Consider the following 22,559-nt stretch of genomic DNA (forward strand, 5'->3'; position numbering starts at 1 on the left):
TGACTTATGAGCATTAATTACTTTTCCCTCTGGCTTTCTTGTTAGGTAGCTCAGACCAGAAGCTGCAAGTCAGCACTCAGCCAACACCAGAGCCCTGGTGGAAAGATGGTTTACATCGAGAGTATGGGTCAGAAACCCAGCCTCACCCAAAGACAGAAGGGGAAGATGATGTAAACCTGGGGAAAGAGAAATCAAAGATTCAGCCAGCCCCTGAGTCAGGGGATGGAGATGGGGTACATCAGCAGCAGACACTAGGGAACCAATCATCCCCAAAGCCAAGGAATAGATATGATTTCACTCTGAAGCAGGAATTGGAGCCGCAGCCAGTCCCAGAGGAGTTGGAGAGAAACCTTTCTGAAGGTATTTTATTTTCCCTTTTATACTTCCCCTCACACGTGTAAAAATTGGTGCCGGGTGCAAATACAGCCTTTCTGATGGGGTGGCACATCACCCTCCCATTATGGTGATGTAAATGACTACACAAGGTGCAAGGCAGCAGAGACAAAGGGTGGTAGCATGGCCCAGTGGATACAACACTGGCCTAGGACTCAGGGGAGCTGGGTGACGTTGGATAAGTCATTTCCCCTTGCTGTGCCTCAGTTTCCCCACCTATAAATGGTGATAACTATACTGACCTCTTCTGTAAAGTGCTTTGAGATTTACCACTGATAGCAGCAGAAGGGGCGGTGGGTTGTATGGGCCCATGGCGCTCGTGCTCCAGGAATATTCAGAGCACGGGGGCCCGGCTCCACCAATGTTCGAGGCTGGGTCTCTCCCTCGGCCCTGCTTGCTGCCCCCTGCACGCCTCCCCCGGAGCGTCTCCCGGCTCTGCCTGCCGCCCCTGGGTGATTTAAAATGGCCCAGGGGCCCTCGCCGCCACCACCGCCAGCACAGCGGGGCAAAAGCAGCTTCCTGCCCGCCCTCGCTCCGCGTGGTGTGCCCCCCCCGTCCCCATCCCTCCCCCGCAGTGCTGACTCTGCCATTGGAACTGTGGCCAATGGGAGCTGCGGGGATGGTGCCTTCCGGCAGTGGTGCATGGAGACCCCCGGCCACCCCCGCCTAGGAGCCGCTACCAGAGGGGTATGGGGGTCACTTTCAGGAGCCACCTGAGGCAAGCACTGCACCCCCTTATCCCCTCCCGCGCCCCAACCCCCTGCCCCCAAATTCCCTCCCAGAGCCCGCACCCTGCACCCGCTCCTGCTCCCCAACCCCCTGCCCAGAGCCTGCACCCCGCACCCAAACTCCCTCCCAGAGCCCGACCCCTCACCTCTCCTGCACCCAGACTCCCTCCCAGAGCCTGCACCCCTCATCCCCTCATGCACCCAAACGCCTTCCCAAAGCCCACACTCCTCACCCCCTTCCTCACCCAAACTCTCTCCCAGAGCCTGAACCCCAAACCCCCTCCCGCACCCAAACTCCCTCCCAGAGCCCACACCCCCTCCTGAACCCCAACCCCCTGCCCCAGCCCAAAGCCTGCTCCCAGCACCCAAACTCCCTCCCAGAGCCTGCACCCCTCCCACACCCAAACTCCGTCCCAGAGCCTGAACCCCAAACCCACTCCCGCACCCAAACTCCCTCCCAGAACCTGAACCCCAAACCCACTCCCGCACCCAAACTCCCTCCCAGAGCCCACACCCCCTCCTGAACCCCAACCCCCTGCCCCAGCCCAAAGCCTGCTCCCAGCACCCAAACTCCCTCCCAGAGCCTGCACCCCTCCCACACCCAAACTCCCTCCCAGAGCCTTAGGCAGGCTCATTCTGGGCACCACCAAAATTATACAAACCTGCCACACCTGAGCAGCAGGTGTTAGTGTTAGTTGTACTGACTACATACAAGGGGCGGCATTAAGGTTGTGTGAACACCCTCATTAGAGGTCAGCAAATCATGGAATTTTTCAGTTTGTGGGCAATTTTGAAAAGCTCAGAGGAAAAAATAGTTTGGGATCAGATAGAAAACAAAACTTTCGAAAAGTTTTGGCAAATCAAAAAGTCGGAAAACAATGTTTTGGGATCAAAGAAAACAGCTTGAATGTTTATCTCTATCTGAATTGTTTGAAATAAAATTAAAATTAAATGTTTCATTTTGCAAACGTCAGAAAAAGTTGGGGGTCTTTTGGTTTAATTTGGCTGGTTAATTTTTTTTACAATTTGGCAAAAAGGATACAAATTAACAAAAGGTACACACTTACTGCAGACTGTCTAATACACACTACAGTAGTTAGTGTGCAAAGAACCAGCGCAAATTATCTCCCCCCATAGACACAAGGCCATTACTAAAAGTATGTGCAGCAGCCAGTACAATGGCGCCCCCTGTCTGCACAGAGCTCATTCCAGGATTGGAACGTTAGGCGTTTTTGGGAAAACATCACGTGTAATGTGTTCCACTCCTTCACATTAGTGACCCAACATCAACATACCTATTTGCCATCAAAGAAAAATAAAATCAATTTTTGTGCCTCAAACAGAATTTCTTCAGCTCTCAAAACTTCTGCCCATGTTTTCATATCTTTCTACAGAGGTGAGAAGAGTATTTGAGAAAGTCCTGTCGGAGCTAAAAGTTTCATGGAAGCAAAATACTCAGGCAGAGTGACGTCCTGGAAATTCACCCAGAAAGTGCAGAGGACTGGACAGTTCAGACATTTGGCACTCTTCCTTGGCAATTCCTGAGAAAAGCCATGGCTTTAAATGGGGTGGCCAGAAGCATGGGCCATTTGCACTGGGCTTCAGATGATACAGGAATTAGTGACTAACACAGGATATCTTGGCATAGAGACAAAGACACCAGAGTTTCTCTGCGCCCCCTCTATGTTCTCTGTGCCTTTCTGCTTTGCTCAGACAGTTCCCTACAACAGGAGATCCTGTCCAAAATGTCCATGTGCCAGTTCGCCCTCCCTCTGCTGCTACCTGCCCTCGACACCCCCAAGGGCACCCTACTGCTGTGGGCCATGAGGGACATTGTGAGGAAGTGGAGGCCGCACTCCCTGGCACAGAGCAGAGGGTTCAGAGAGGAGAGCCTGGTGCTCACATCAATGCCAACCATTTCCTTTGTGTGGATTGGGAGTTTCAGTCTGGACATGGAGTCTGGGAACGTCCCCTGGGAAATTGCAGATGGGCTGGTTGGGATTTCCATGTATTTCCCTGGGAGAAGGGAGAATTCAGATTTTCTCTGAGAGTCTGTTGCGGTTACAAACCTGCACAGAGACCTTGAATCCAACTGGCTGCAGTTCAGCTTTTTTAACAGTGGTTTCCTCATCAATGTCCGTAGTTACTGGCAGCATCAGTGAGAGAGACTACGTGCTGTGATCAGACCTCTCAACCTTCGAGCCTGCCGGTGTGCGACACAACCCACCAAAATGTGTGACAAAGGACTGAAATATAGAACACTTGGGTATTGTTGTGTGTTGTACCACAATGGTAAAATTAGAATGTTTTTAATTTAAAATCTGTTAAGGATGTTTTCTCACAAGGGGCATAGGCACCGACTCCGTGGGTGCTCCAGGACTCAGGCACCCACAGGAAAAAATAGGGATTACTTAGCATCCACCAGCCACAGTGGTTCTGGCCCCAGGGGTGGCCAGCGGAGCAGTGAGCAGCTGGTGGGAGGCGCTTGGGGGAGGAAGCGGCGGGCACACACATGGGGGAGTCTCGTGGGAAGGGGGAGGGCGGAAAGAGGCAAAGCGAAGGTGGGGCCTTGGGGGGGAAGAGGCAGAGCAAGGGCAGGAACTGGGGGGAAGAGGTGGAGAGGGGGCGGGGCCTGGGGGAAGAGGCAGAGTGAGGGCGGGGCCTGGAGAAGAGGCGGAGCGAGGCACCCACTGCGGGGGAAAATTCAGCACCTGTGACAGGGGAAACTAAATAAATTAATGTTTTAAAAAAGAAAATTGAAGAAATGAATTCCATCATGGGCACCTCTCTGCATGGGTCAGAACCAGGACTTGAATCCTCCATCATCAGCTGCCCACGATGGGCATCCACCACCAGAACTAAAGGTGGAGGTGTTCGCCATGGCATGGACCAGCCACTAGATGGCAACATGACACTGCTACTGGTGATCTCCAGCTATTAGCCATCAAAAGCTGGAGCTCAGGACTCCTGGGTTCTGTTCCTTCGTCTGACAAGGCAGCGGCTCTAGTCTGTTAGAGCAGAGGAGGCTGGGAGTCAGGACCCCTGGGTTCTAGCCCGGCTCTGGGAGAAAAGCGTGGTCTCGTCAGTTAGAGCAGGGGAGGGGGGGCTGGGAGTCTGCTGGGTTTGGTTGCCAGCGGTGCTCCCAGCTCACTACGTGGCCTCAGGAGAAACACTTCCCCTTTTGATGCCTCAGTTTTGCCAATCTGTATAATGGACATGGAGATAATAATGAGGTCTAGTAGTTACAGACAAGTCCCCACAAAAGATATTTAATTACTAACCTCATGTGCCATTTCCAGAATGCTAATTTTTAAAAAATAATTGTTAGGAAAACATCAAAATATAGGGAATTAACCCATGAATGCAGTGGTCCCCAAACTGGGGGGCGCACCTCCCTAGGAGGTGCAGAGGAATATTCAGTGGGGCATGCGACGGGGCCTGGGTCAGCCCCCACGGGGGGCAGGGAGGCAGTGGGGATGGAGCTCCACCCAGGTCTGCTCTGCTCCCAGTTGCAGCTCCACTCTGCCCCGTGATCTGCCCCCAGCCCAGGGCTGCTGTCATTTCTTCTCTGCCCCAAGGCCCGCTTCGCCTCTAGCCCCAGTTCCTCCCCCACCCCCAGGCCGGTTCTGCCCCCAGCTCCACCTTCAGCCCTAGCTCCTCTGCTGAGCTAATTGTGAAGTAATGGAAGGGAGCACAGACAGATTCCATTACTGGTAAGGGTGGGACGCGAATTCTACCTCGACACTACACTACTGCCATCCCAACTGTTCAAAAGCCATGGGCCGGGTCCCCAGCAATCACGAGAGTGTCTTAAAAAATCATGACATTAAAAAAACATGGAGGTCTTTTCTTTTGCCTTCAGCTCATGTTTTCAAGCCATTCTCTGAAGCCAGGAGGGCTGGAAATCGCACGTATTTAAAACGAAAGTGAGGATTCACATCAATCTAGGAGCTTTAAGAAAAACACTTCACATCGCAAAAGTTGGCAACAGTGACAGCAGGTCGTGGTGGAGGGAATTAAGGCCACTGTTTCCAGCGGGGAAAGTTTAGGTTCAATGCATGGATCTGCAGCAGGGAAGGATTTCCGGTGAGCTGCATTCACTCAACTTTACTACTTTCCCCCCCTCTATCCCCCCCCCCACACACACACACACACACACACACATCTAACCATGCAGATGCAGAAATCACTTCCCCTCTTTCACTTTTGGGTGGCCTTGCAGTTTGCTCAGGGCCCCCTCTGAGGAGCTGGTATGGAGAAGCCAGGGAGCGACCTCTGCTGGAGGCCCTGGATGATCTTGGGGAGGGCAATTTCAAGAGTTTCAAGAACAAGTTGCGAGCAGCCTGGCTGGAGGAGGGGTACAAAGCCATCTCCTGGGGCCGGCTGGAGAAGGGGGACCCCGTTAACAACCTGCTGATTAGTCACTATGGGGAGCGCTACAGGGTGGAGTTGACGGTGCAGGTGCTAGGAGATATCAACCAGAGAGACCTGGCAGAGAGGCTCAGCAGAGCTGGTGAGGAAAGAGCCAGGGAGAGAACAGGGGGATCTCACTGCAGGGTGCTGGACTTTTGGAGATGCAGCCCTGGAAAGGGACACTTTCATCTTTCAAATTACATCCTGGCTGGATATATTGTACCTGCCCTTCTTGAAAGAAACAAGCTGAGCTCATTCACCCAGTAACTCAGAGCGACTGGAGAGGAAATGGTCTTTGTGCACCATTTTTTCCCCAATTGATTTCCTGTGTGCTTTTGCCAATATTTTGCACTGCGTCTGTTTCATTGTTTCACTGTAGTCGATCTGCCCTCTTGTCTGTCGGGATTTTTCATGCAGCAAGGGAGAAGTGAAAAACAGTTTTGAAAAATGGAGAAAATCTGGTAATAAAATGGCAGGCGTTGACCTAGACGCAGCATCTGAGACCATTCCTTGCTCATTTTTTGAAACTGAATGGATTTAAAATGGACGGTTTCCCTTTAATGTTTATTCACACACAGTCTGAATGTGGATCGAAGGGTATGTCTACACTGCAATCAGGAGGTGGGATTGCAGCTCATGTAGACCTACCTTAGCGAACTTTAATCTAGCTAGTTCACCTGCCAACAGCAGTGAAGACAGAGCGAGATGGACTTCAACATGGGCCGTACAAGCCTGTATGGGACCCTGGGTAATTGCCCACATGGCTAGCCCACACTGAATCCTGTTGCTTTTATCTCAGCTAGCGAGATCAAAGCCAGCTTCGGTATGTCTGCTCAAGCTGCAAGACATCACCTAAACGTTTAAGGACCGCTTCAAACATTAGGTCAAATGTTTTCTAAAAAGAGGTGTCCTGCCTGCAGAAATGTCCTGTCTGCTATTACTAACCCTAAGCATTAAACAGCCGTGAGTCATCCCCCAGAAATCATGAGAGTGGCTTAAAAGAGATTTTTTTAAAAATAATAGATTCGGGGTTCCTTTTCTTTGCCTGATGCTTTCTGCAGATTAGGGTCACATTTTGGGTCATATTTGCAGACTTTTCTCTGAAATGATGAAGGCTGGAAACTTTCTCTTTAAATTAAAGCTGAGATTCTCACAATCAATGACCCCAAGAGCTAGGGATTTTAAAGCAAACAAACAGTACATTCTCATGAAACTTATGAGAAGAACAGATTTTTCAGTTTACTCGCAATACCAAGGAAAGGGTCAAACTGAAAATTTTCAAAACTTTTGGCAAATTGAAAAGTAAAATAAGAATAATTCTGGGCCAAACAAACATTTTGTTCAACCTGAAACAAAATGTTTCATTTCAATTTCAACCATTTTCCAAATGTTTTTAAATTAACAATAAAATTAAAGGAAGCTTCGAAACAAAAAGTCACTTTAAATCAAAAAATGGAAATGTTGCTTTTGTAAAATGTCAAAACACAAGGTTTTGATTTTTTTTCAGAATTGTGCTTGAGGGTTTTCTTTTTTCCCCCCCAACGGAAACAATTTGGCAAAAATGACACAAAATGTTTCGGTGCCACCAAATCGACATTTTTTTGCCAAAAAAAAGTTTTGAATGAAGAGTTTTGCCCAGCTCTAGTTACGGGAGTTGGAAACATTGTTTGGCCCATGTGTGCTGAGAAACACAGTTCACTAATTTATAGCACAATTTTCTGTACACAGGTGAGGCCTGGGTCTACACTACAAAGATTTGCCAGCATAGACATGTTGGTTAGGAGTGTGAAAACTTCACAGCCCCTAGGCAACACAACTACACCGGCAGAACTCCCAGTGTAGATGCATCTGTGGTGACTTTTGTCAGCTTAACTAATGTCATTTGGGGAGGTGGTATCCTTTTATCAGCATATGCTGCGGCTAGGCTAGAGGCTATGCTGACATAAGCTCTGTAATGTAGACGTGTCCTGAGGTTCCTCTGTTACAGGCCATCCTTGCTGGATCACTTTAAGAACTAATCTTTCTTGGTTTGCAGGTTGTGCTCTATTCGCACAAGTGGGGAAGGAGTTAAGCGTGGGATATTCTAAAGCTGTCAGGATTGTTCTGCTCCCAGTAGAGTCCCGTTTACACGTACCGAGGTCTATCACTGTGGACAGAGCTTTGGATCAACCCAGGGTCATTTGGGAGAGGGGAGGGAGACGATCAGGGATTAAGTATCATTAATTTGCATCTCCTCTTGGCTTTCTTGCTAGATTCTTTAAGTCGGGAGTGTGAATCTGAGACTCGGCGAGCCCCAAAGCAGAGGCACAAAGTTGGTTTAAATCCAAAGCTGGAATCAAAGACTCAGAACTGGGTCAAAAAACTGAATACCAGCCAAGGCTGCAGCCAGAGATTCAGCAAGACCCAGAGCCAGGGAAGAAAGGTGATTTAAATCCAGAGCAGGAATCAGGGGCCAGCAAACCCCACAACCTACAGAGATTGTACTTTCCCAAGGCATTTCCTTCCAAATCAACCTCCTCTTATGTGGTCTTCATCCCTCCCCAAAGGAAGTTGCATGAGCTGCCACATGAAAGAAAACACCGTCTCCTCCTGTTGTGCATAATGTGAACAAGAGCTGGTTGGAAAAGCAGGTTTTCTTTTGTGTGGAAAATTTTTAGCAAAAATATCAAAATCTGAAATATTTTGGCCAAAAAATCAAAATATTCCAATTTAGAAATCACATCACGGTGCCTCCTGGGAGCTGTTGTTCGGGTGCCTCATGCTCCCATTCCCTATAAATAAGTCTGACTACATCTCCCATGATGCACCAAAGTCCTCCCCTTGGAGAGATTGTTATCAGGTCCCCCCTCAGTCTATTTTTCTCAGGACTGAACATGCCCGGGGTTTTTTAACCTTTCCTCATAGTTCAGGTTTGTTAAACCTTTTATCATTTTTGTTGCTCTCCTCGGGACTCTCTCCAATTTGTCTACATCATTCCTAAAGTGTGGTGTCCAGAATAGGACACAGCACTCCAGCTGAGGCCTCACCAGCGCTGAGTAGAGCAGGACAATTACCTCCCACGTCTTACATATGACATTCCAGGGAAGGCCGCAGGAGCCAGGGGAGACGGGGGAGCAGGGAGGCAGCAGGGGCCAGGGACAATGGGGGGGAATGGGGAGGAGGACTGGGGGAGACAGCGGGGGCCAGGGATGATGGGGAAGTGGGTGTGGAGCCAAGGGAGGCAGCGGGGGTCAGGGGAGCCAAAATACAAGTTTGCCCAGGGCACCATTCTCCCTAAAGCCGGCCCTGTTTCAGCTACTAGAACTGAGTATATGTGTATAGAGATAATAATAACTAAAATGTCTGTTTAAGATGACTCCAACTCTGGGCTTTGACTTCATATTTCGATATCTTTCTGCAGAGATGATGAGAGCTTTAGAGAGAGCCCAGGAGCAGCAAGGAAGCAGGAATCTGATGACAAGTGATGTGCGAGGAGTCACCCCACAAACTACAGAGAAGGTTGTCCCAGAATCCTTGGAAGATCTGCCTCAGTATTTTATGAAAGTTGTCACTCGGAAAATTTCTGTGCGAGATTCTGGATGACCTAGGAATCAGTGACAGTGATGACAGTTACAGCGAGGAGGAGGAGGATTAAAACATTTTCTCTCTTACTGACACAGCGACATTGTGCTTTAAATGCATCTCCTAGCTTATTTCACAGTAGTTTCCCTATAGAGGCAAGGCCTGTGCCCTAGCTTATCCAAGTGCGTGTGTTTCTAGAGTGGTCCCACCAGGATCAGTTCTTGGCCCTAGGCTATTTACCATTTTTATCAATGATCTGGAAGGAAACATAAAATCATCACTGATTAAGTTTGCAAATGACTCAAAAATGTGGGGAGTGGAAAATAATGAAGAGGACAGGACACTGATGCATAGCGACGTGGATCACTTGGTAAACTGGGTGCAAGCTAACCGTAAATGTATATATCTAGGAACAAAGAATGTAGGGCATACTTCCAGGATGGGGTACTCTCTCCTGGGAAGAAGTGGCTCTGAAAAAGATTTGGGGGTCATAGTGCATAATCATCTGAACATGAGCTCCCAACTTGATGCCGTGGCCAAAAGAGCTAATGTGATCCTGGGATGGATAAATGGGAATCTCCAGGATGAGCAGAGAGGTTATTTTACCTCTGTGTTTGGAGCTACCGCTGCTGGAATCCCGTGTCCAGTTCTGATGCCCACAATTCAAGAAGGATGTTGATAATGTGGAGAGGGTTCAGAGAAGAGCCATGAGAATGATTAAAGGGTTGGAAAACCTGCCTTATAGTGACAGATTCAAAGAGTTCAATCGATTCAGGCTTCGTCTGCATGAGCACTTTTTTCAGTAAAACTTCTGTCGGTCAGTGGTGTGAAAAAACGACACCCCCGACCAACAAAATTTTCACCGACAAATGCGCTGGCGTGGACAGCGCTATGTCGGTGGGAGATGTTCTCCTGCCGACATAGCTACCGCCGCTCATTCGGAGTGGTTTAATTAGGCCAGCCGGTGAGATCTCTCCCGTTGGCAAAGAGCGGCTACACGGGAGACTTTCCAGCAGCGGTACAGCTGTGCCACTGATAGGTCCATAGTGTAGACACAGCTTTAGTTTAATAAAGAAATTAAGGGGTGACTTGATTACAGCTTATAAGTATCTTCATGGAGAAGAAATATTGAGTAATGGGCTCTTCAGTCTGGCAGACAAAGGTCTGACATGATTCAGTGGCTGGAAGTTGAAGCTAGACCAATTCAGACTGGAAATAAGTTGAACATTTTTAGTAGTGGGGGCAGTTAACCACTGGAAGAATTTGCCAAGGGTGGTGGTGGATGCTCCATCACTGACAATTTCCAAATCAAGATGGGATGTTTTTCTAAAAGATCTTGGAGTTATTTGGGGAAATTCCCTGGCCTGTGTGACACAGAGGTCAGGTCACAGGAGGTCATGCTCAGAATGGTCCCTTCTGGCCTTGGAATCTATGAGCAGGAATGCTGGTGCCTAACTCCCATGGGCCTAAGTAAGTGACTTGGCCAAGGTCACACAGGGCATTGAACCAGGTCTCCCAAGTCCCAGATATAGACTAGAATTCCTAAGCTCCCCTCTTAGGCTTTGCCTAGGAATAGTCACCTTTGGGGTGTGTTTGATGAAAGAGCCTGCATTTCATAGAATCATAGAATATCAGGGTTGGAAGGGACCTCAGGAGGTCATCTAGTCCAACCCCCTGCTCAAAGCAGGACCAATCCCCAATCAAATCATCCCAGCCAAGGCTTTGTCAAGCCTGACCTTAAAAACTTCCAAGGAAGGAGATTCTACCACCTCCCTAGGTAACGCATTCCAGTGTTTCACCACCCTCCTAGTAAAAAAGTTTTTCCTAATATTCAACCTAAACCTCCCCCACTGCAAGTTGAGACCATTACTCCTTGTCCTGTCCTCTTCTACCACTGAGAATAGTCTAGAACCATCCTCTCTGGAACCACCTCTCAGGTAGTTGAAAGCAGCTATCAAATCCCCCCTCATTCTTCTCTTCCGCAGACTAAACAATCCCAGTTCCCTCAGCCTCTCCTCATAAGTCATGTGTTCCAGACCCCTAATCATTTTTGTTGCCCTTCGCTGGACTCTCTCCAATTTATCCACATCCTTCTTGTAGTGTGGGGCCCAAAACTGGACACAGTACTCCAGATGAGGCCTCACCATTTCCTTCCTTAAAATCCGATGGACAGTGGTTGCCTGGAGGATTTGCAGTGTGCTTAGCCCTGTATAATGGCTTCGGGTTCAGGAAGTGCAATGGGAGGGCTCTGCTGAACTCAGCAGGGTTTTAGTTTCAATTTCAGTCTGCCGAAGCAGAAGCTGCTTCCTGGTTCTCTCTTTCTCCGTGATGGCCCAGCAGTTTGCTTAGGGCCCTGTCCGAGGGGGTGATATGGAGAAGACCGGCAGCAGCATCTCCTTCCTGCTGGAGACCCTGGATGCGCTGGGGGAGGATGATCTCAAGAGATTCAAGTACAAGTTGAAATGGATCCGGCAGGAGAAGGGATATGAAGCCATCCCCTGGGGCCGGCTGGAGAAAGGGGATCGCATGGCTGTTACTGACCTGCTGATCAGCCACTATGGGGAGCACGACGGGGTGAAGGTGACTGTGCAGGTGCTGAGAGACATCAGCCAGAGACAGCTGGCAGAGAGACTCACCGAGGCCATTTCAGCTGGTAAGGTATAACCAAGGTATAAGGTATAACCTGCAAGTGGCTATGGTGGGGAGAGACTCGGTGGAATAATACATCTGTTCCCTCTCTAGTGACTCTTCCATTCCATGATCAGCAGCTGCTCCCCATTACCTAGGTGCCTGAGCCCAGCTAGAAACTGTCCCTAGCTGGAAGCACTTGAAAGGCCAGATTCACTGATGCCTTGAGATCTTTGGTCTTAGCTCCCAGCAACAACTGAGCTCTGCAGACAGATGGGAACCCAGATGTGTCATGTAAGGCTACTGTAGAATCATAGAAGATTAGGGTTGGGAGGGACCTCAGGAGGTCATCTAGCCCAACCCCCTGCTCAAAGCAGGACCAACCCCAACTAAATCATCCCAGCCAGGGCTTTGTCAAGCCAGGCTTTAAAAACCTCTAATGATGGAGATTCCACCACCTCCCTAGGTAACGCATTCCAGTGCTTCACCACCCTCCTAGTGAAATAGTGTTTCTTAATATTCAACCTAGACCTCCCCCACTGCAACTTGAGACCACTGCTCCTGGTCTGTCACCTGCCACCCCTGAGAACAGCCGAGCTCCATCCTCTCTGGAACCCTCCTTGTGATGAGGCAGCGAAAGACACTTCTGCTGGGATCGACCAAACTGGTGGCATCAGTCCAGAGTCCAGAATGTGAAATGTGTCGTGCAGCGTAGTTGTAGCCGTGGTGGTCCCAGGATATTAGAGAGACCAGGCAGGTGAGGTCAGACCTGAAGAAGAGCTCTGCGCGGCTCAAAAGCTCGTCTCTCTCGCCCACAGAAATTGGTCCACTAAAAGATGTTACCTCACCCACCTGGTCTCTCCAAGTCAAAATTGTCAGTTAGGCCTCAGCCTTGGGGTATTTCAGCAAGATCAAAAATACTGCCCCCACAGATCAGGCCATTAGCCATCCCACTGCTACGTTCTGCACATATAGTTTATTTGCAGGCCCCCCCAAAACCAGCTGATATAATATTGCCAAGGCTCTTCATTTTCTTGTTTTATTTTTGTTTGCGGTTTCCTGGGAATTTATCCGTTTATTTAAAAAAAATTAAAAATGTGTGAAAATTGGTGCAAACTGCCAATGAAGGGCCAGCAGGTGAGGGGAGAGAGGGAGGGGATCTGTACTCATGGGGGGTCAGCAAGTGGGGAGGGAGAGAGCGGATCTCGGTCTCAGGCGGGGGGGACGGGAGGGTGTCTGAACAGCACCCAGCACAATGGTGGGACGGCGTCTGAAACCCTTTCTCACTCATTTTCTGAACTGCACTAGATTTCACAGGTGGTGGTTTCCTTTTTAATGGTTTTCACATAGTCTGCACACACACAAACGTGCGTGCGTAGTTACATGGACTATGTACACCTACGCTAGGCACACCCACACGGAGTGTGCACACCCACTCAGACCACACACACTAACCTGCACACTCACTGCAGGTATACTGATTGCCCTCGCACATTGACTGCGCACACGCCCATGCACACAGACTGATTGAACACATACACACACGCAATTGCATGTACACACATTAATCGTAATGTACACATGACTGTACGCACACAAGTGTGCACTGATCACATGTACACACATTACACACTCATGCACTGATCACACATATACATTGCACATACAGACATCGGTTGCGCATACACACACTGCATGTACACACAACAACTGCACACACACACAGATTGCATGTACACACATTGCCTGCCTACACACACGGACAGACTCTGACTTTACACCCACACACTGACTGCATTCATACACACTGACTCCACACACACACTAACCACACACACGGAGATAGAAACGGAGATTCTGGGTAAGATCAAAGCAGAAATCACTCTGTGTGCTTTCTTCTTCTTTGTAAAAAAAGCCCCACAAATGCCCCATTTATGCTAAGAAACACACCCCAAGGGTTTATATAGAGAGACCCACAACCAGCTCATTTCCAACTGCCCCAGACTGAGCACTTTAAACCAGTCTTTCCTTGTTTGCAGATCGTTCCTGTTTGCACACTGAGGCAGGAGGCAGAGATGCCCGAGCCCTTTGGGAAAAGGGCTGGAGCAGATCAGTGACTGAACGCCATTCATTTGTGCTTCCTCTTGTTTTCCTTGCTAGATCGTTTAAGACAGAAGCAGAACTCAGACACTCCAAAAGCCCCAGAGCTGGGGGAAGAAGTTGATTTTAATCCAGAGCAGGAATCAGAGACTCGGGGTCACCCAGAACCAGAGGAGAGAGACATTTCCCAAGGTATTTGCACTTACAAGCTTGTCTCTGCAAGGGATACAGTCCAGGAAAGAAATGTAACTGTCTCCTCCATATTCCACTGCCAGGGGAGAGCCCCATTAGCCGCCACATGAAGGACATTCAAGACTCCTCTGATGTACACAGAAATTGCAATAGCCTGAGATTTAGCTGTACAATGAAGTAACCTGCACTCACTCCACCTGCATAAGGCAGGTGCTGAGGGATCCGGGGTGCATGGGGGTGTATAGGGCTGGTGGTGAGAGACTCAGTGCCTGCATATCATGAACGAGATGGGAAGAGCATCCATCTGGTTTGTGTATGGAGGTGGGGACTCTGACCAGTTGTGGGAGGGTAAATTGAGGTAGAGTGGGCTATCCAGCCAATAATACAATGGTGATCAGGAGGGGGTGGGAGAGACGCATATCCTTATATGCAGAAGTACGAGCTAATGGGTATGGCCTCTGGTCCTAACATGGGAGTGAAGGGGGCAGTCTGGGCTCCAGCTTATACCATAAGAAGGACCAGACTGGGTCAGACCAATGGTCCATCTAGCCCAGTATCCTGTTTTGCAACACTGGCCAATACCAGATGCTTCAGAGGGAATGAACAGAACGGGGCAATTATCGGGTGATCCATCCCCTGTTGTCCAATACCAGCTTCTGGCAGTCAGCCAGAGAGTACGGGGTGACTGCAATGTTTAGGCCATTATGTCAAGTGTAGCAGGGAAGAAGAGTCTGTGACTTGTAGTTGAGAGCAAGATGGGGCATGGTGAAAGGGGGAACACTTAATATTGGGGGATGATCGCAAGAGTAACAGGGCAGAGTTATGGTTAGAGGCGGGTGGACATGGATAAAGGGGCAGAGTTAAAGATGGAGGATGGTGGAATGGCTTAATGGGGCAGAGTTAAGGTTAGAGGAGGGTGTGTATGGGTAAAGGGGCAGAGTTAAGGTTGGGGATGGGTGGTGTGAAGGTGTAAGGGGTCAGAGTTAAACTTGCAGGGGTGAACATCTGGAAATGGGCACAGTTAAAGTTGGAGGAGGCTGAACATGAGTAAATGTCATGTTCTTATTTTTTTCCTGCAGAGAGAAGACGAGCCACACAGGGAGTTCTGGAGAAGTTGAACTTGGAGCAATATAGAAGCAGGCAGCTCAGACTGAGGGATCTCCAGGAGATCAGCCCAGAGAGCAGAGAGACCTGGGCTCCTATGACATTAGGGGATTTACCATGGCATTTCCTGAGGAAACTCATGGCTCTGAATGGGACGGCCAGAAACACAAGGCTTGTGCATGAGGCAACGGATGATCAAGAGACCAGTGAGGAGCAGGAAGTACATACTGATTACAACAATCTTTCTCTGAGTAACATGGACAGTAGAAATTCTCTGCACCCCCTCGATGTTCTCTGTGCTGTTCTGCTTTGCTCAGACAGTTTCCTACAGCAGGAGATCCTCTCCAAAATGTCCATGTGCCAGTTTGCCCTCCCTCTGCTGCTACCTGCCCTCGACACCCCCAAGTGCACCCTACTGCTGTGGGCCATGAGGGACATTGTGAGGAAGTGGAGGCCGCACTCCCTGGCAGAGAGCAGAGGGTTCAGAGAGGAGAGCCTGGTGCTCACAGCAATGCCAACCATTTCCTTTGTACGGATGGGGAGCTGCAGCTTCTCCAAGTCCAAACTCCTCAATGACATTCTGAGCCTCTCCCAGCAGCCCCACGATTTCTTCATCCATCGCGACATGGAGTCTGGGAACATCCCTCGGGAAATCGCAGATGGGCTGGTCGAGATTTCCTGGTATTTCCCTGCTGGGAAGGCGAGCTCAGATCTTTTCCCAGAACCCGTTGCAGTTACAAACCTGCGCGGAGACATTGAGTCGCACTGGCTGCAGTTCAGCTTTTTAACAGCGGTCTCCTCCGCAGTGTTCATTGTTACTGAGAGTATCAACGAGACACAATACGCACTGTTATCATCTCTGCAGGGATCAGCCACTAAATACTACTTCATCTTTAACTGCAAGATTGAGAAACCCGAGGAGACCCTGGGATTCCTTTATAAATTAGAGTCTGTGCTGAAACTAGACAAACCAAGTGTGCTGATGAGAGAGAACACCCTAAATCATGCTCAGTTTGTGGAGAAGCTGCAGTTCACCATTGCAAGCCCAATGGAGTCCTCTCTCAAGAGAGCCTCCATCGCAGACATGGCTGTGACAGCACGAGAATTAGGTATCCGGGTGGATGAGGACTGTGAGGAATGCCAAAGTGCGAGCAAACGGGTGGCAGGAATCACAGCGGAAATAAAGGACGTGGCAAAGTACAAGAGGGAAATGTTGAGGCTCCCAGGGGATTGGTGCACAAAGTTGGCCAAGGCGGAGAAAGAGCTGTGCCGAATGCAACGGCAAGGGGACGCTGCCCTTGGGGTCCAAGCGTCTCAGCAAAGAGAGGAATGGTTGGACTTATATACCCAGCAGTATAAATATGAGCTTACTGATGGGATGGTCAAGTTTATTGCTGGGCTAGGAAAACTCTCTCAAGTGGAAACACACTACTTCCTAAAGTGGATGAAATACCATCTGGGTCATATTGCTCAGGGCAATCTCTCCAGCCTGCAGGCGGACTATAAGGAGAAATGTCATACTAGAGGGGATGATCCCCAGCATCAAGCAGAATTGCATGAACCAATTTCCTCCAGTCCCTTAGGGGTGGAGCATTTCATGCGTGGGTTGGGGCAGTTTTATGAAGCTGAGTGTGCAATGGTGAAGGAAGGAAAAAAGCTAAAAACCCAAAGGCAACTCATCCATCTCCCAGGCGTAGCAGCTGACCTGATGCTGGAAGGGTTTCCTCTAGAACTGATCGATGGAGACGTATCCAACATCCCACTGCAGTGGGTGACAGATGTTCTGACCCAGCTCCATGCCAAGCTGGGGGGAAGGTCCAGAATGCTGGTTCTAACAGTGCTGGGAGGGCAGAGCACTGGGAAATCCACCCTCCTCAACACCATGTTCGGCCTGCAGTTTGCAGTGAGCAGTGACCAACGTACACGAGGAGCCTTCATGTCAGTCATTAAAGTGGCAGAGAACTTTCGGCAGGACCTGGGCTGTGATTTCATCCTGGTGATAGACACAGAAGGCTTGAAAGCCCCCGAACTGGCCAAGTTGGAGGACAGTTATCAACGTGACAATGAGCTGGCCACCCTGGTGATTGGACTGAGTGACATAACCATCGTTAACATGGCCATGAAGAACGCCAGCGACATGCAGAGAGTTCTGCAAATTACGCTAGATACACTTCTGAAAATGAAGAAAATCAGGCAACATCCAAACTGCCAATTTGTGCATCATAAAGTCAGTGATGTGTCTGCACATGAACAAACCACGGGAGACAGGTATCTGCTCCTGGAGCCGCTGGATGAAATAACTATAGCTGCAGCTTGTACAGAAAAAGGAATCAGGAAAATGAAATTTCCTGGTATTATATATAATGATGGAGAGAAACACAATTGGTACATCCCTGACTTGTGGCATGGTGTCCCTCCCATGGCTCCAGTGAGCCTGGGGTACAGCGAGAGTGTGTTTGAGCTAAAGAAATACCTGTTTGAATTCATGAGAAGATACTCATCTAATAAACCCATTAAGGACATCCCCCAGTTTAGTGAATGGGTAAGGAGCTTGTGGAATGCTATAAAACATTCAAATTCTACCTTCAGCTTGAGAAATAGCTTTGTGGCTCACACTTATAACCAGCTGTTTACAAAGTATTCTGAATGGGAATGGGATTTCCGCAAGGAGATGCATCTCTGGGTGTCTGAGCAAGAAACTTTAATCCAGAATCAGCCTCAAGCTGAACTAGATCATGTGGCTTTAAGGAGGTTAAAACATGAAATTCAGCAGAAACTGCAGCAAGAAGAAAGGAGGCTCTTGGCTTGTTTGCAAGAATACATTGAAAGTGGAGCTGCAAATGTGCTTCTGACAGGGAAGTACAAGGAAGATTTCATCAGGAGCACCAATGGCCTGAGGAAAGAACTCAGAAGGTACTGGTTCAGAAAGTGTGAAGAAGCATTTGACAGCCAAAGCAGCCCAGAGAGATTGAGCCATCAGATCCAAGCCATGAACATGAAAACAATGAAAGGGAAAGAGGACGGTCTGTTGGGACAGTGCAGGAAAAGAAACCTTTTCTCGGAAAGGGACACCTTTCAAAAGGGGATCAGGATATTCTGTGAGGAGTGTCTGAGGCCTGCCCTGGTGGATTACGTTAATAGGATGCTTGGTATAAAAATAGTGGACAATTTTCACAGAAGCACACAGGGGATTGGATATGGCAATCGGAGCTTCTTCCAGTTTTGGTTGCTGAGCAGACTCTTGGAGGAGATGAACTTTGATGGCTACGTGAAATATATTAATAACTACGAAGAGTTTGCCAAAACTTGGATATGGACACACCTGTTAGATCACTACAAAGAGACTAGGGGCATGGAAGATTTGGTGACAGAGCTTCTGTCCACAGTAATAAAGAAAAGCAGGGATGCTCTGGAGAAATCCAAGACTCAGACTGACTTTTTAGGCAGCTTTTTCAAATATTTGCAAAGGGATCTTGTAATACCCAGGGACAGCTTAGGCAGAATCCAGCTTATTATCACAATAAATACAAACCAGTTTCCCACTGCTGTTCAAGGCTTTCTGCCTACACTTGAGCAAGCAATCTTATCCCAGTTTAAAGACTTGGATGTTGAGTCTAAGCTCTCCATCCTGCCTCTGAAGCCCCAGGAGGAGATCTTTAAGCACATGTTTGGCTGTGGGAAGTGCTGTCCGTTCTGTAAAGTCCCCTGTGAAGCAGAAGGCACCGATCACAAAGTTCATTTTGCATCAGTCCACCGGCCCCAAGGGTTAATGAAACCCAAGAGAGTCTTCTTACCCTGTTTGGCACATGGCCCAAAACTTGACTATTCTCCGTGCTATTTTGAATGGCTTATCAGGGATTCCCACGTCCACAGAGGTTACCGCCATTGTTTTTGTGAAGATAACAATGCCTTGAGCTGTCGTTCCCCAGAAGATTCCAGCTACAAAACTTCCAACTATTGGAAGTTTGTTTTCAAGGAGTTCAACCAACAGTTTGCTAGAGAGTATGGTACTAAACCAGCCGATCTGCCCGGGGACTGGGATAATATAACCCAAGAGCAGGCACTGAAAAGTTTAGAGGAAGCTTTTAAAGGGGCAATCTCAGTGCCAGGTCAAAACTGGCTCCAGGTTGTACAAAAGAAACCTAAGGTGTTTCCATGAAACATATGAAATAAAATTCTAATGGAAATAGAATAGTAATTATTCCTGTAGCTCAAGTGGTAGAAGTGCATGCTGGGAAATGGGATGTCTGTGGGTCAAACCCCACTTATTACCTATAGGGAGGAGTTTTATGGTTGCATGTGACAGAATTGGATTTCCCAGTTTTATTTTTTAAATACCGATATATTTAATTATTATTATTTATTTATATGGATTGCTGTAGCGCCTAGAAGCCCTAATCATGGACCAGGACCCTGATGTACCAGGCACTGTACAAACAAAATAAAAGGGCAGGTCCTGTGCCACAAAACTTGAAAAATTTAATTCACACATTGAGAAAAATCTCTCTTCAACTGGGCGTTAGAGTTAAAAGCTGTTATAAAAAAGGGTGACCCAGTTGTTAAGGTGCTAACTTGAAAGACTCGGGTTCAATTCCCTGCTCTGCCACAGACTTGTTGTGTGACCTTGGGACAGTCGCTTAGCCGACCTGTGCCTCAGTTTCCCCATCTGTACAATGGAGAGAATAGCTCTGCTCTGCCTCACTGCGGGGGATGTGGGAACAAATGCATGGAGAATTGTGAGGGGCTCAGATACTACAATAAAGGGGACTTGTCAATTGATGATGCAACAAAACACAGGGTGCTCCGCTTTTCCGCAATTGCAGGTGCAGAGTTAAGAATGACTCCCTGCTGCAGCAACTCAACGACAAGGTGGGGCTATGGCTGGCCAAAGCTGATCAGCGGAGCAGGGGAAAGTATGTAGCACCCTCTCAAGGGACGTAATAGGGAATCGCATCGAGCACTGTGGTTTTCTGCAGCAGAATATCTCAAGATACTTTGCCTGTGGTGGACTGGCTCTGTACTACGGGGTTGTGCTTATAGGGCCTGAACCAAAAGTGGTCTGAGCATTGGCCTGTTAAACCCAGGGTTGTGAGTTCGATCCTTGAGGGGGCCATTTAGGGATCTGGGGCAAAAACTGGGGATTGGTCCTGCTTTGAGCAGGGGGTTGGACTAGATGACCTCCTGAGGTCCCTTCCAACCCTGATATTCTATGATTCTATTCTATGAAAAGGCATGGACATTTGAACATCACTGGACTTTGGAGCAGGCCTGTAACACACAATCCAGCCCGGAATATGGTGCAGATTCAGCGATGCTTTGTCCAGCCAAATCAAGAACCACATGTGATCTATGTTTCTATTTTGATTATGGGAACAGGGTTTTAGACTGTAAACCCCATACTGTCTATATTCCTTTAAAGAAACTGTAGATACTTCCTTAAAACAAAATAAAAAAATACTGATTTTTTTTAATCCTGTGTGAAACAAGAATAATTTTGCATCTAAAGAAATAAACTGCAGAAAGACCCACGGGGATGATTTATTTTGCGTGCAAATTGGTCCTGATTCAGCAAAGCCCTTAAGACCAGATCCTCAAAAGGTACTTAGGTGCCTAATTCCTAGGGGAAGGGGTTAGGTTTCAGGTTCCATCCCTCACCTAGCCGGGCTTCAATTCTTCTTGATGCTTGCACAGATGCGGAGGAGAAGAACCAGTACATCTAAAGGCACAGTGGGTTTGGAATCATGGCAAGAGCTGGTCAGGGAAGGGGCTGTGGATTGAATTAATCACTGATGTTAAATGGGAATCCAGCTCCTCAACCCCTTAGGCAGCTTTGAAATTCTCAGGCTAAAATTCGAGATCCTACTAGCGCTGTGCATAGAATGGAGTTTTCAGATCACTGGCTATTTCATTTTTATTTTAAAATATTCATTTTGTGTGGAGCCGAAAACAATTTAAAAAAAAAAAAAACATCTGATGGCTCAGAAAGTGGGACCCAAAATGAATTCTTGTCTAACAACATGGCTCATGACCCAAAATGAAATTTCTCAATTTTGAACATTTTTAAACATTTTTGAAAATAACAGTCGGTCCACTACACCCAGGATAATGAGTCACTTTTTCAGGGTGTTTACAGGGCACTCCCACGAGGCGTGAGGGACTGTGTGGGTGAAAGCCCAAAGGTGCCTGTTTGGAAGTGTAACAGATGGGTGCTGGAAGCTGCCATCATGGGCCAGCTGAAGGCAGGAGTTGACCTTCATAGTGAAAGGAAGATGATAGGTCGGGTGGGGATTAGCCATGAAGGGCCTTGAAAGGGAAGACAAGCAGCTGACATGTGACGTGATGGAGCAGGGAAAGCTAGTGGAGGGATGCAGAGAGAGGTGATGTGGCCAAAGGGATGGGCCGTGTTCGGAACGGCTACGTGCAAGACAACATTGCCTGAGTCAAGGTCAGAGAGCAGGATGCTTCAGTCATTGAGAGCAGCGATGACACCGGTTTTAGCTGTGTCCTTGGATGGGAAAGGCCACATCTTAGAGACGTTCTGCAGAGCAAATCATCAAGATTTAGACATGGCCCTCTCTCTAGTTCCCGCAGGCGCTGACTTTCCATGTGCTGGGGGGTGCTCGACCCCTGGCTCTGCCCCAGGCCCTGCCCCACTCCACCCCTTCCCCCCAGTGTCCCGCCCCACCTCTTCCCACCCCCCTCCACCCCCGCCCTGCCCCGCCTCTTCCTGCCCCGTTCTGCCTTCTCTCCTGAGCACACCATTTCCTCGCTCCTCCCCAGAGCCTCCTGCATGCCGTGAAACAGCGACGAGCGGGAGGTGTGGGGAGGGAGGGGGAGGCGCTGATAGGCGGGGTCTGCCGGTGGGCAGGAGGCACTGGGGGGAGAGGGAGCTACTGATGGGGGGTTGCCAGTGGGTGCTTAGCAGCCACCATTTTTCCCCTGTGGGTGCTCCAGCCGCAGAGCACCCACGGACTCCGCGCCTATGCTGGGCCCTCACATCCAGGCTGAGTCCAGTAGGATGGTGGTGTTGTCCACCGTGACTGAGAAAAGAGGGAGGCACCAGTGGGGAGGGCCTGGGAGAGAAAGATTAAGAGCTCTCCTTTAACCATGCTGTGCTTAAGCTGATGAAGAAACAGCCCCAAGGGGATGTCACAGAGATAGGCCAAGACTTCAGCTGGAGACTGGTCTGGAGTACACAGCTAGATCCGTGAGTTGTCCGCATCAAGATGTTAGCTGAGTTTGTGTTGGATGTAAAGCTGCGATGTTAATATTTTTAGTTATATTTAAAAAACAGAGTTGAGTGCTCATAAGTTATGGTGGAAAATAAGACATTCTATGCCATGAGAGATTCTGATAATTTCGACATTCGTTTTTTCATACTGATTCGGGACTAAAGTCAAAATTCTGCATTTTTGTCACCGAATGAAAAATTCTGAAAAA

The 22,559-nt window shown here is 48.6% G+C and overlaps 1 protein-coding gene across 1 annotated transcript; it reads left to right on the forward strand.

Annotated features, from left to right (window-relative positions):
* Positions 1–11,365: 11,365 nt before the first annotated feature.
* Positions 11,366–20,819, forward strand: LOC102934445 (up-regulator of cell proliferation). Its single transcript, XM_027833403.3, has 3 exons — positions 11,366–11,748; positions 13,884–14,015; positions 15,095–20,819. Exons 1-3 carry the CDS (start codon positions 11,466–11,468, stop codon positions 19,276–19,278), a joined length of 4,599 nt encoding a protein of 1,532 aa, XP_027689204.2. The 5' UTR covers positions 11,366–11,465; the 3' UTR covers positions 19,279–20,819.
* The last annotated feature ends 1,740 nt before the right edge of the window (positions 20,820–22,559 follow it).

Source organism: Chelonia mydas, chromosome 6 (assembly GCF_015237465.2).
Source record: "Chelonia mydas isolate rCheMyd1 chromosome 6, rCheMyd1.pri.v2, whole genome shotgun sequence".
Taxonomy (NCBI): domain Eukaryota; kingdom Metazoa; phylum Chordata; order Testudines; family Cheloniidae; genus Chelonia; species Chelonia mydas.

What these genes read in the sequence shown, in the direction of transcription:
- LOC102934445 (XM_027833403.3), top strand. Translation starts at nt 11,466, where the DNA reads ATGGAGAAGACCGGCAGCAGCATCTCCTTCCTGCTGGAGACCCTGGAT. An exon ending in CACCGAGGCCATTTCAGCTG is followed by an intron (nt 11,749 to 13,883) that starts GTAAGGTATAAC and finishes TTTCCTTGCTAG; the next exon opens with ATCGTTTAAGACAGAAGCAG. An exon ending in GGAGAGAGACATTTCCCAAG is followed by an intron (nt 14,016 to 15,094) that starts GTATTTGCACTT and finishes TTTTTCCTGCAG; the next exon opens with AGAGAAGACGAGCCACACAG.